This window comes from Puntigrus tetrazona, chromosome 9 (genome assembly GCF_018831695.1).
Source record: "Puntigrus tetrazona isolate hp1 chromosome 9, ASM1883169v1, whole genome shotgun sequence".
Classification (NCBI taxonomy): domain Eukaryota; kingdom Metazoa; phylum Chordata; class Actinopteri; order Cypriniformes; family Cyprinidae; genus Puntigrus; species Puntigrus tetrazona.
Window position 1 is genome coordinate 15,101,754 of NC_056707.1, and position 13,418 is coordinate 15,115,171.

Consider the following 13,418-nt stretch of genomic DNA (forward strand, 5'->3'; position numbering starts at 1 on the left):
AGTTGTTTTCATTGCGCTTGCCATTATTGACTTGTTAAAACCATATTTTCTTCTCATCTGTGTTTTCAAATGTGCAGCCAATCAACCGGTGGTGTTTCAAATCTTACAATAATTAATAAAAAATGTATGAAATTGTGGCAGCATTTCCCTTTTTTTTTGACGCTTCAAAGGGGAACTAACCGTATTTCAAGCAGTCAGAATCTCTCTTATTATACACTTAACCATATGGATAAGCTTGCAAACACATTATTAACTGTAAGACTCGTGCCTCTTATTGTACTTGTTACACTGTCAAAAGCGATCTCGTCACAGATTCAATACATCACTGCGTCAAGAGCTCGACGACGCTTTTAACTGACACCGAGGAAGTCGGTAGCGGTGCGATATCTACCTGATGAGCGCTGTCACATTTCCTCAACACCTATCAAAAAACATAGACCCTAAACCCATTGTCTTTATAGCAGGCACATCCATCATGCATCGGGGGCGCGTCGCGTCTTTATAATCAGCCAGCTTGTACATCGAGCCCTCATTTAGCATAAAGCGTTCGTGCTCAATGCCGGGCCTCTTAAAATAGCTCCCCATAGAGGACGGATTGAGTGAGCCATGCCTCCTGCTCTTTGATAGGGATCTGTTTGGTCACACACAGCACCAGCTGTCATCTCAGCCTCGACTGCTGTGATTTAATTAGTCTGTTTATGTCCTTTCTAATAATAAATCCCACACTGTGGAAGGACAAATCCAACAAGGGTTGCGCTTTGTTTTTCAATCTGGTGGCCTCGCACTGCTAAACGTGGCACCGTAATGGCAAACAGAAGAAAGTTTTTCGTTTAATCGTGTCTGTCTGTTTGACTTTCACTTTTCTTTCTCTCTTTTCTAATTTGTTTTTTTTATAACTTAAATTGATTATGTTCTCTGGGGTATATATATATATATATATATATATATATATATATATATATATATATATATATATATATATATGTGTGTGTGTGTGTGTGTGTGTGTGTGTGTGTGTGTGTGTGTATTTTATATACTGGCAAGTAGTTCATCCAACAACTAAAATACAGTCAATCAATGTTTTTTTATACTGAATGCACACATATATTTCATATATGTAAAATTTTTATTTTACGTGATTATAAACATCAGTATTTCCATGTATATGATGGTTTTATATTTAATTTTTTTAGTAAAGCATTTAAATACCATACAATGCATTAGGTATTTTAGTATATAAAATAAAATAAAAAATTGCCACTTGGACTTTTGATATTTGAGGGGTGATGCAAATAAATCTTAGCAAATTCTTTAATAGAACTATATGTGAAGAAAACATATAGCTGTGCATTGTGTGTTTTATTAATATGAATAGGAACGATGATTTATTTAAACTACTAGTTTTTAATCAATGAACCAAAGTGACCAGTTTGAACTGATTCAGGGAAATTATTTTAAATGTAGTTTATAGACGAAAAAGATAGACAAAGTGCAATAACATCATCATCATATTCCTGATGTTGCTTAAACTAAATCGCCACAAATATAGTATGGAAATGTAATATATATTTCCCAGAAGTCTGCTGAGTGAAAAACCAGCCTGCAGCTAAATGGTAAAAACACGTTGTTCACTTCCTAGCCACATCTAAGTCGCAGCGGCAGAAATCAGGGCAATGATTCATTCCTTATTACTCGCTGACTGAGTTCCACCATAGGCATTTAACATCACAGATAGCCAGTTTCTTCAAAACCGTCTCACCTGTGTCAGTTTACATTGTTGAACGCTGTTTTGTCTGGCCTTAAACATCAGCGGGGCTCTTCACGGGAAGGCAGGAAGCATTAGTAATAGCTCTGAGACCGCGATGAGAACCAGAGCTGAGTTTAGAGAGACACGCTGCCTCTCCTGGGCATTCGTTTCTGAGTGCCTCTATTAGTGTGTTGTGCTCCTGGGAAGCAGGTGACAGATAAGTGGAGAGCGTCACACATTTTAATAGAATTTCAAAAAGATAACTCGATAATCACTTACTTTTTTAATGAAGTCGAATTGCTTGTTTTAATTCCGGTTGCATCGACAGTTAAGCATCAGCATAAAATTGAATATGCATGATTTTGGGAGAGGGGGAGTCGGGTGTAAAAATGTGCAAAGCGCTGGTGTACACAAATGCCTACAACTGCAGAAACAGATTACAAAATGGGAATTGATTAAACATTATTTCTGTAATGATCCGTATCATGCTCTATCATCTCTGAAAAAGCGGCACAGCTCCACGTTACTGCAGTGAGGCGACGCACTATGTAGTGTGCTCATGCAGATATTTGTGGGGACTAAATGAAATAAATAAGTAACCGGTTTACTTGTCAAGCCTCATCAACATTAAAGCTCGTTCTTAATTAATTGGATGAATTAATTTGGAGCCGTTTGATTCCGTTGTGAGACGTGGTGCGTTGCCCGTCCCTCTTTACTAATCTCTGTCAGGTTGCATTTATAAGTGGAATTGAGTGACCTTTGGAGGCAAAGATAGGGATGAAGAGATCTGCGCAATTTGAAAAGACAATGTCACATGGTGTAAATGCGATACATGTAATAAATGACATTCAACCTTTCACACACGATAAGCCTCTGCGGTCCATAATGTGAAAGATGCATGTGCTTTGACTGCTTCGAATATTCCTCCGATAGGTCACCTCACTGCACTCAATTACGAGAGAGAAACAAACTGGCGCTTGATGCGTAACCGTCGCGTCTTATGATGACAGAGAGGATGTGGTGCGATCGGAATATTGCCGTGATTATTGCAGTGATAATAACATTGCAGCAATTAGAACATGAGAAATGAAAGCACGGCCATTATCACTCACGGGTATCAATCATGCCTGGAGCCCCATTAACCCAAACCAGACAAGCGATCCTGCTCTGGGTCAGGCTTCCTGCCAGAACAAATCATCCCGTCGCCTCAAGTTACAGAAAGTAGCCCGCATTTAGCCCGTTAAGCACATGTGCGAAATACAGGAATCTACGCAACTACACTTTTCTTAGTGACCCAGAGGAAATTTGAGGGCTCAAGGGTTGCTCTTTAAAGCTTAAGAGTTTTGTTATGTTGGATTTGTTTTACTGAGCGTCTTCAGAAGAAATGGAAAAGAACACCAGAAGTAACGTGGATTTCAAATTTTTCTTTTCTATTTGGAGATATTTTTTTGTTACTATAAGCAAAAATGTATATTGTTTATTTTTTATTTGTCTAAAATATAAAACAGTTTCAAAGAATAACTCCTCCAAAATATATTTTTACTGCTTTATTTTACTCTATATGTATTTTATTTCACTCTTATATTTTACTTAATTAACTATTTTTTTTTCAATCTTATAGCTATCATGAAAAAACTATTATGCTATTAGTAACTATTAGTAGTAGATATAGGAAATGAGGATTGAAAAACCAACTGATAATAAAAGTTTATTTTATTTTATTTATTTTATTTCAAGTAACAAAATGTCTTTTAAAGGCTTTACATTTTGTTTCAGATTTAGCTTTCGTTTATTATAATAACCCAAATCTAAACATGTTGGACTGACTTTTTTCTGTCAAACAAAAAAGATAGTCATTTTTGAACAAGATTTTATCATGTTTTTATCCATGTAGTGAGTCAGTTGGTTCCAAAACAAAACTGGACTCCATTGATTTTTATTGTGTGCATTACACACGCATTTTTCACAGAAGAAAGAAGTAGTCATACAGGTTTGAAACACATGAGAGTGAGTAGGTAATGACATCATTTCCATTTTTGTGAACTATCCCTTTAAGCACATGCAGGACTAAAGCTGTATGACAAACATAACAAATCTCCTTTCACAAGGAATTTCAGAATCACGCAAAGATGCAGCCTCTGCAACGTGATGCTAATTTTGTAATTAGAACAGATGATGCAAGAAGCTGTCTTATCCACTGAAAAGCCTTCCCATGGACCCCTGCACTTTGTGATTGATAACGCCGTTCGATACATTTCATTTCAGAGTCCGAGTCAAATGACAACTGCCTGCCATTGACCGAAAGCAATCTTTTTAAACGGGACCCTTTGCTTAGTATCTGATGGAAATGATTCCCCCTTCCCTTCGCTCTCCCTGGGTGTCACAGTCCCTCAGGGAAGGGGGGGATATTGATTGGACTTGAATATATTGTACCCTCAGTGGAAACATCTGCTGGTAACGTCCGCTCCTTTCTGCATTTCCTAAACCAGCAGTAGCTTATAGAGAATGATACAGGACACATTTAAGCTGAAACCAATTCAATTCCAAATTGGATGTGCTTTCAGTAATATCCTGAGGCCTGTGCCTTAGCATCTTGTACCATGCAGGTAACTGTGTTAACCAGCTCAAGTTACGCTCTCCAGAAACAAGATATACCACTGCTCGGTTTTATACTACTTTCTTATTTTATTCTATTATATCATTTAAAATCTAAATGTCTGTATCTTAGAAATGGGCAATTAAAAAATTTTTATATATATAAATATATATATATATATATATATATATATATATATATATATATATATATATATATATATATATATATATATATTACTAAGATCCCTCCACCATATGCCAAGAACTGCTGCTGGGCCTTTATCCTCCTGGAGGAAGAATAATAAATAAAATAAATAAATAATAAAACAATGCTGTCTGTCTCCTCCATAATCCCTACCACATGTTTGCTTTGATGGTTGTGGGGGGTTGTGTGTGTGTGTGTGTGTGGGGGGGTCTGCGTAATTATGCTACCTCATCAAACCAGAGATGTTTTGCTGCCATTATTTTTTACACTCACAAGTGTGTAATAGATGTTTTTCTTTGCCCTCTGTTTCTTATTAAGCACTCTCACTTCAGAGTGAGCATAGTAAATGCCTATTTTACACAAGGATGCAGTTTCTCTGTTCTTGTGGCTTCAAATATCGCCTGCAACAAATACTCCAGCGGTCTGGGGGTGTTTTGAGCGCTGCGTGATTGTTGGTGATAATGTACAGGTCTGTTTCATTTTTATTATTATTTTTGGAGGCATATTAACAAATTCAAGATGTTACTTTTTATGATTAGCATTAAGATCATAAACAGGAAGAAAAGACTTTAAAGTTTTTCTCAATGACACAGAAAGACCGTGGGTGGCTACTTCAAAGTGAAATACCTTCGTCTAACGGGCCTTAATGAGTTACAGCGTTTAACAGCCTTGACTAGCTGTGCCATCTGGGAAAAAGAAAACAATCTATACTATTACCAGAAAAGCAGTCTCGTTGTCTGTTTATGAAGGACCTATGCTTTTATTTCCAATAACACCTTCTCAACACAGATGGAGCGCTGCCTTTTTATGGTTGAAGGTCTTTTGTAATAGGCAGAATGTATTTATGAGTGGCCCGTATCATGTTCACAATTAAAACGTATCGCGATTTGTTATTTGAATGAGAAACCCGCCGTAAAAAGCCTCGGCCGTTGTTTAAAAGGCGATGATTGTTTATGGCAACAAGTGAGACCTTTTTATAACGATGGGCATCGCAAAAAAAAATAACAATCTGCTATTCTGAAACGGCACATGAAAAACAATTTAAATTGTTATCCCGTTTCAACAGCTACTTCAAAAGGCGAAAGATTTTGGCTCTCAAATCAAAGGGACGAGCAAAAGAACGTCTGTTTAGATAAGAGCATTTACAACATACTGCTCTGTCGCGTTGCGCTCACAAACAAAGATGGATAGGCCAGAAACAAGTCATTTAATTAGCGCTGGAACCCCCGTCTCCGACTCCGGCAGCCAATTACACATTCCAACGGCATCTGCAGGTCCTATTTCACGGGAGGAAAGCAAATCTTCCCTGGCTCAGCTTCATACAGTACATCTTTCCTCTTCCATTTAAGAGAAGGTAAATAGCAGAGATGGACAGCTTCATTAGACAGCATCTGAGGAGCAGGCAGGGCGGATTGTCGCTTAAATAGTGGGCTTTTACTGGAGGGCTAACCGGCGACCTCAGATCAATTACAGCTGACATTATTGTTTGTCGTGAGCTCTTCCAGGACGGAGGAGTAGAGGCAGAACGGGCCCGGGCTCTGCTGAAAATGTAATTTTCCTCCTCTTTTGCTTTCATTCCACAAACAATAAATCACTCAGTTGAAGAGATAATAAAGTGCCAAGTAGGAGCTGGTTTAATTTTTGTCAAGGGAAAGCTTCCTCCCTCACAGGATAATGCAGGCTGCTAGTGCTTAGAAGGCCAGCTTTCACCAGACAATGGCTTCTTAAGTCTTTCTCTTTTTAAGGGCCGCTGGAATCAAAGTTCAGCTGTTCAACAATATTATCTCCGTTCTTAATTCATGCAAATTGCAGTAGTTTATCCCACTTGTATGCTAAATAGGTTTGAAAAGAATAGACAACGACAGTGTGCTTTTTTATGTATATATTTGTTTAGTTATTTTTGTCCAGATCTTGTTTGAAATTTTCATTATTAAAAATTTAATTCGTACAGAGACCTGAACAATGACCTGAACGCTACATCCTCTGGTGAACAGTTTTTCAATTCCTGTATTAAAATCTATTTTTATTTTTTAGTGTAGCTTAAAATCTAAAAGCCCACATGAACAGTAATAATAACAATAATAATAATAAGTAATAATAACAATAATAATATTCATCATAATTTATATCTATTTAATGAATTAATGAATTACTTTGCTTTCTTTCTTTTTTTTCTATTTATTTATTTAACTTTAGAGAGTGACATTTTTATTTCATATTTTCTAACATAGTGTCAGGACTCATCTGAATCAGGTGTCTTATATTTTCATTGATTTTCTATTTTCTGTAATTCAATCAATCCACAGCAAACCAGGAATAAAAATGCATTAACAAGGTTAATTCATTAATATTGTAAAATAGCCTTGACAGCGTCTGAAGTTGAAATTTGTTGAAAACCTCAAAAGAAGGTGAAAAAAAGCAGTTGATGAACAATGCGACTGTTTCATCAGACATCTGGATTCTAGACGTCCACAGTTCATCGCCTTTCAGTCTGTCTAAAAAGCCTTGGTGGACCTCTTTTAGCTTGTATCATGTTTTCTTACGCTTTTCAATAGGCCATTATGGCTGAAACATCACTTAAGGATGGTGGAACATGAAAGGAGGTGGGACGGGGGGAGAGAGGGAGAGAGATTAGGCCCCTGAGAGCAGTCTGCTACTGTAAGCTCGCAGTCGTTCACACACGCCGAGTTCTGCTTTGTGGAAGTCGGTCAACACAACAGACATCATTCACCGGCGGGCTGATAAAGGACGCCTATTTAAATGACAAAAGCAAAGTCATATCAGACTTTAATACGTTTCTCCCCTCTCTTGTAAATGTTGATTTCCTGAAATCCAGTCAGATCTTCTTGAGCGAATCACAAAGGCGCGCCGGCACTCAATCCGGCTCTCGAAAGCTCTGAAAGGTAGATACGTGCATGAATGCCTCTCTCAATTTGTTTCGACGTGGCGCTGTAAGTATCCTGCAATCACACGCTGGCGCCGTGGCAGGTTTTAATTGAGTCCGGTCCTGCGAGCGGTAATTGATTCAGACTCGGCACTCGAGGAGAGACGCCTTTACAAGGTGCTGCTTGGCCTCTCGTTCTTTTAATCTCCGCCTCCTTTTTAATGTCGGGGAATGTGTTTTCCCTGTGCATCTGCTGGTCATCTTTCTTATGGAAATGTACAATGCTTCTCTGAGGAGCGGTGACACTGAAGGAACACCACCCCCTCCCCATCCACCCACCCACAATCTTTTTTGGGGTTTTCTTTTTGGTTTTATTTTTCTGATCTAGACTCTCTCACAGCCCTTGGCCACTGATATTTCGCACGAAAACAACTCACTGGATTATCCCTCTGTGTCTCCCGTTACCTTGAGCCGGGCGATAAAGGGGAAGTGTGGGACGGAGAAGGGGCCGCCCGCTCGCTCGATCGGATCCACTGCAAACACTCAAGTTGTCTTTCAAGCGCTCGAGTGCTGCCTTTGACCGCCCGAGACCGAAATTTCTCTCGGTTACTTTTGATCCTTTAGTTCAAAGTCAGGAGTGGGAGTGAGTGGGTCTTTAGTTCAGGGACACACACCAGGCTGTGACCTTATTTGTGTGCATATGTCCTTTGAAAAAGCGGGACAGCTTCCTTTCTACCCATTTAATCACTGTCTAAGAATGTAGCACAGTTCGCCTTAGTTATATGTACGAGTTTAGCAGTATGTTCGCATGCAGGATCTGGGTTTTCTCATCAAAATACTTTGTGCGTTTTAATTATTTCAATCCTGTGTAAATATCAAGGACTTGAAATGACGTTATAAATGCACTCTGTTATACAAGTAATGGAGTTTCTGGCACAAATACTGGTAATTAGCTTGTAGGCATCTCATGATACACACTTAGTTTTAATTGGCTCGTTTTTGCTCATTTTCACTAATGCCTTTCATGTTTGCCTTATTTTTCCGCAGATATTTTGAATGCATTTACTATTAATGGTGAAATATTTCCATAATTTTTCCCTTTTCCAACATAATAAAGATTAGCGTAAATTTCACAATTATTAGGTTATTATAACTGTAATCGCCATATATATTATTAACAGCGATATGTATTATTAACAACGAAAGTGAATATTTATGCTTCTAATGGCTCCAAAATGCTGCATTTATTTATTTATTTATTTACTTTTAATAGTCGTCGGTAGCTTTAATGTAACACAGTATCTAATGTGACGATTATTATTTAATGAATATTTACTCGGTAAGCCAACGCGCTCACACAATAGGTCACATGTAAATAATTCATAGCGTTTCTCCTTTAAATCTTCCTCTCTTCTTCAGTAGTATGCTTTCTTTTCTTTCGCACACGCGTCTTCCATTTGCACACAACTTAATGCCAGAAATGATTAATTAATCAGCTACTCTCCTCTCTCATCTTCAGGCTTGGAACTGCCGTTTATGATGATGCCCCACCCCCTGATCCCTGTCAGCCTGCCTCCCGCATCCGTCACCATGGCGATGAGTCAGATGAACCACCTCAGCACCATCGCCAATATGGCCGCCGCAGCACAGGGACAGAGTGCCCCATCCCGAATGGTGACATCAGTGATTAAGGTAACCCACGGCGCCGTTCTCTCATTGTGTCGTGCACATCTCTCATCAGCCATTGAGGGAAGGTGGAGGGGGCTGGGTGGTGCGTGATCCGTGCTTTCGTACGGCATTGCAGGGAGCAGTCTGTCAGACAATAGCCTGGGAAAGAAAGCAGGGAAAGGATGAAGAAGAAGGGGTGGGGGGACGGTGTCTCAAAAAAAAAAAAAAAGAGAGAAGAAAAAAGCACGGACGCTTGTGTGTCTGTGGAAGTGTGTTTCTGAAAAGAGTGTGTCATGTAATGGCCGCCCTGGCTGTGTTTGTTTTTCCTGTTGGCTGTGCAGGAACGGGTCCCCGACAGTCCCTCCCCTGCCCCCTCTCTGGAAGACGGCAGGAGGCCGGGGAGCCGTCCCTCATCCCAGCGCAGCAGCAGCGTCTCCAGCTCTCCCGCGCACACAGAGAGCTCCTCCGACAGAATGCGTATGTTCACCTCATAAATCTCTCTCCCACTCTCTTTGTCTCTCAATTCCTGTCCCTCGTCTCTTCCAGCGTCTCTGCACACCGGCGCACACGCGCTACTAAATACCGCACTAAAAATGCCTCTTGTTAAGAGCTTAGCACATGTGCGTCCCTCCCCACTTTCTGTTGTTTTCAACAGATGGCAAAAAGATATTAGCTGTCTTTTTTTAATCTTTAAGTTTCGATCTGGCTCATGTTGCGCAAAGACAGACCTCAAATGTTTTCATCATTAGCTGTGTCATAAAAAAAACCCCGATGTCCTTAATCACTTGAGAGAGCCTGTATATATGTTTCTCGTCATCTCTGAAATATGCTACCATGTTTTATTATGTTATTTTGGGAGCGGTGTCTAAGCGAGTAACTGTTTATTTTAATTCAAAACTTACTTGAAGTCTGAATGATACATTGAAAATATGGGATTTGAACCTGGAAATATTTTTTTAAATGAATAAAATATTTTTATATAAAATAAATTATATTGCCATATGAGTGCGTTTTTTTTTCAGACACAACTCCAATTAAATTTGTGTATTTTTAGAGCTCTTTTAGATCTCACTGTTATTTGTACGTATTTTATGAGATGGCAATTTTTTTTCAGTATTTTTGCTAAATCCTATGTATTTTATATTTTACGTATTGCACAATGTTGTTCATATGAATGTGTACGCATAACCTACATTTAGCCCCGCCACTAAACATACCCATCACTGGGGTCTTGACAATTTGTACAAAATCATACAAGTGAGATTGTACAAATTCATGCTTCATAAAATACATATGAATTGGTTGTGAGATAGCATTGCATTTTACGCAAACTTCAGGAGTTCCTACCATTACCATTTCATTTAAAGTAAAACTATTATTTAATTAAGAACATAACAACCTATATTTTGGCCTGTTTTATTGAATTTTTACTAAAATTATTATGCTAATAATGTACTTTGTAGTGGAGAAATTTTATTGAAAAGCAATTTTTACTAGTGGTCTCAGACTTTCAAAGGATTTTGTAAACAGGCATTTATTTATATACAGACAGTTGTATTTTTTTTTCTGTCGCCTCATCTCAGACGTTACAGAGAATTGCACTGAGAATTGCTTGCGCCAGGCAGAAGTGGCAAATGTGATTTTGATTGACTGGCGCATTGATTTGAAGATGAGGTATACCACAAGTCACAAACAGTTGAAAGCCAAGGACGTATTCACCTTCTGTAGCCACTGGACGACGAGGGCTCTTTTCAACTAGAATCATTATTTATCACTCGAGGTGTTTTGCGTTGTCGATTGAGAGCATGTGGAGATGGGAATAATGTGTCTCTGTTTTCTCTCTAAGCTGTGCATCAGAACGGACTGTCGATGAACCAGGCGTTACTGGGCCTGTCTCCCAGCATCTTACCCGGGCCTAAAGAGGGAGATCTGGCAACTCACGACATTGGCCACGAGGCCAAGAGAATGCACCTGGAGAAAGGTCAGAGTTCAGTACATTAAACCAACAAATACTACTACTGTTTTATTTGGAAATGCTTGTGAAAAACTTTTTGAGTATGACACTCCTTTGCATGTTAAGTCATTTTTGGTTTCTGTGATACTCAAAAATGTTTTTTGGAAATGACACTTGCCAATCTCTCCCTGGTACAGCCAGTGAATTGGATTTGAGCTTTTTTATTTCTTAAGAAAAGAAATTAATACTTCAGTTATTATAAACAAAGATGCGTAAAAATATTAAAATTAAAAAAAATCTGTTGTAAAGTTATAAATGCCTTCACTGTTTCAAATAAATTTGTACTTTTGAACTTCCTTTTAATTAAAAAAAATCCTAAAATATGTATCCCCATTTGCACAAAAATATTAAGTAGCACAACTGTTCGCAACCTGAAGACTGGTGTATTTGCTGCTGAAAATTCAGCTTTGCCATTAAAGGAATAATTTATGTTTAAAATATATTCCCATCAAATGTTCACATAAAATATTACTGTACAATCTAAGATCTGAATATAAATAAATCAATAAACATGTGTTTAAGATTTAAGCACTGATTATAGTTCTCAGATACCTATTTTTCATCCAAACAAAACATGTTCAAGAAAGCTTAACAACTGACAAATGTCTATATTTTTCACTATTTACCTTGGACTGGCAAAGAAAAAAATAAAGTGTCCTTTCGCATGCTTTGCATTAAACACAAATTGAAGCAAATAATAGATTTGAGAATTCTCTGCAGGCAGAAAGCAGGGCTGGGGAAGTGTTGGAGAGGGTGATAATGACATTAAAACCACGGTGGAAATCACTGGGCTGCACGTCCCCTGCTGGATCTGCCCAGAGAGGAGGTGCTGTGTAGGTCTCTCCCATAGACCGAGCAAGCCTGTGAATCAAAGTAATTAGCATGATTATATGAATTTACAGGTCAGACCTTAGGTGTGATGGGTGGGGGGGTGGAGATGAGGTGTTTGTGTGGGTCTTAAGGGGATTGTTGTGTGCTGTCGATGTGTTTTGTTCAGTCCTGATCTGAAGTTTCTAGTGACTGATTGCGTACTGTACGTCTGGATTGACACGGATTGACGCTGACATCTTGGCCTGTTTACGATAACATTATCGCAACACGTTTGATTCCCCAGAACATTTTATTCCTGTCGTTGCCAAATAAAGATGTGGAGATGGATCTGTCTAATCCCCCAGCATGCCACGGGTCCACCAGCCCCTTTAGATATCAATTGAGTTAGATTGGTCCTGATTCTCCCCGACCGAGTGAAAATCCACATTGTCTATTTTGCATCGCCGCTGCATTATCATTCAGACGCTTGGCATGCTTAATATGTCACTCCTCTTGATTAGAATCCAAAGCTCTCTAACGTGTGCGGCAAAGGTCTCGGGCTGTGGAAAACATTTTTATAAAATAATCCATTAATGCAGAGGAGTGCAACTAAATTAGTTACCAATTTGCTGAGCATGAATTAATGAACAGAGCTTCTCCTGGCTCCCAGAGTTGTAATTTTCATAATAACCTCAGACCTTTATTTGGCAGGTTGTTTAGTTTTTTCGTTTGAAGGTTTTCATTAGTCTAATGAGGACTGTGCAAGGGCGAGCAGTCAGCACAATTTACATGAGGAAGCTATCATAATAAATGAGGCAATTTGAATAACATGCACAGGTTTATGCCGTGAGATGAGAGAGATCGTAGTGCCGGATCTGGAGGTAACCAATACATTAGAACAACTAATAACCAAAGTAATCCCAATAAAAGCCTTAAGTGAAGGGAATAAAATTAATGATAGATATATTGAACTGTAATGATATGATACATGATGCATTAGATTAATAAAATAAATGTGCCCCATTGTTAAAGAGGAGGGCCTCGTCTGGCTTGGCCTGCTTTTGTTTATGGCAGCCTTTTTAATTAGGGTTGTTCATTGGATCAGTTTGTTTAGACAAATGAGATTACATTCCAATGGTTTAATGATATTTCTCCACTTGTTTGATCTTTATGGTCATGGCAGAGCATTAAATTAATGCTACGGCGTGCACTTTCGCTTCAGTGCGAAATATTACGTTTGAGGTGTCGACGTCACCTGTATCCAAGCGGGCTAATGGTAGTAGATGGGTTTGGGACAGATTTTGTCTCTCGTCCATTTTGATAAATGCTTCATATTTAGCAAGAGTGCTGTTGTGAAGCACACTTCTTCAATACAGTTCAGTAAATCAAGACATTAATATTAAATAGCTTGGATTTTTGACACCTTTTATATTAAGCACTTTTGTTGTCCATGATAGAAAATAATTACAAGCAAAGTCAAAGCAGAGTTGTT

At 38.6% G+C, this 13,418-nt stretch overlaps 1 protein-coding gene across 9 annotated transcripts in view; it reads left to right on the top strand.

Moving 5' to 3' along the window:
* Positions 1–13,418, top strand: part of dachd (dachshund d) — a 103,136-nt gene that overhangs the window by 60,770 nt on the left and 28,948 nt on the right. For 5 of the 9 annotated variants that reach the window (XM_043248908.1, XM_043248909.1, XM_043248910.1 and 2 more), the window contains exons 4-6: positions 8,954–9,126; positions 9,444–9,579; positions 10,949–11,083. In XM_043248908.1, coding sequence (XP_043104843.1) covers positions 8,954–9,126; positions 9,444–9,579; positions 10,949–11,083 — 444 coding nt within the window. Of the gene's footprint in view, positions 1–8,953; positions 9,127–9,443; positions 9,580–10,948; positions 11,084–11,836; positions 11,990–13,418 lie in introns of all 9 variants that reach the window. The other 4 variants (XM_043248905.1, XM_043248906.1, XM_043248904.1 and 1 more) reach the window with 1 other exon arrangement.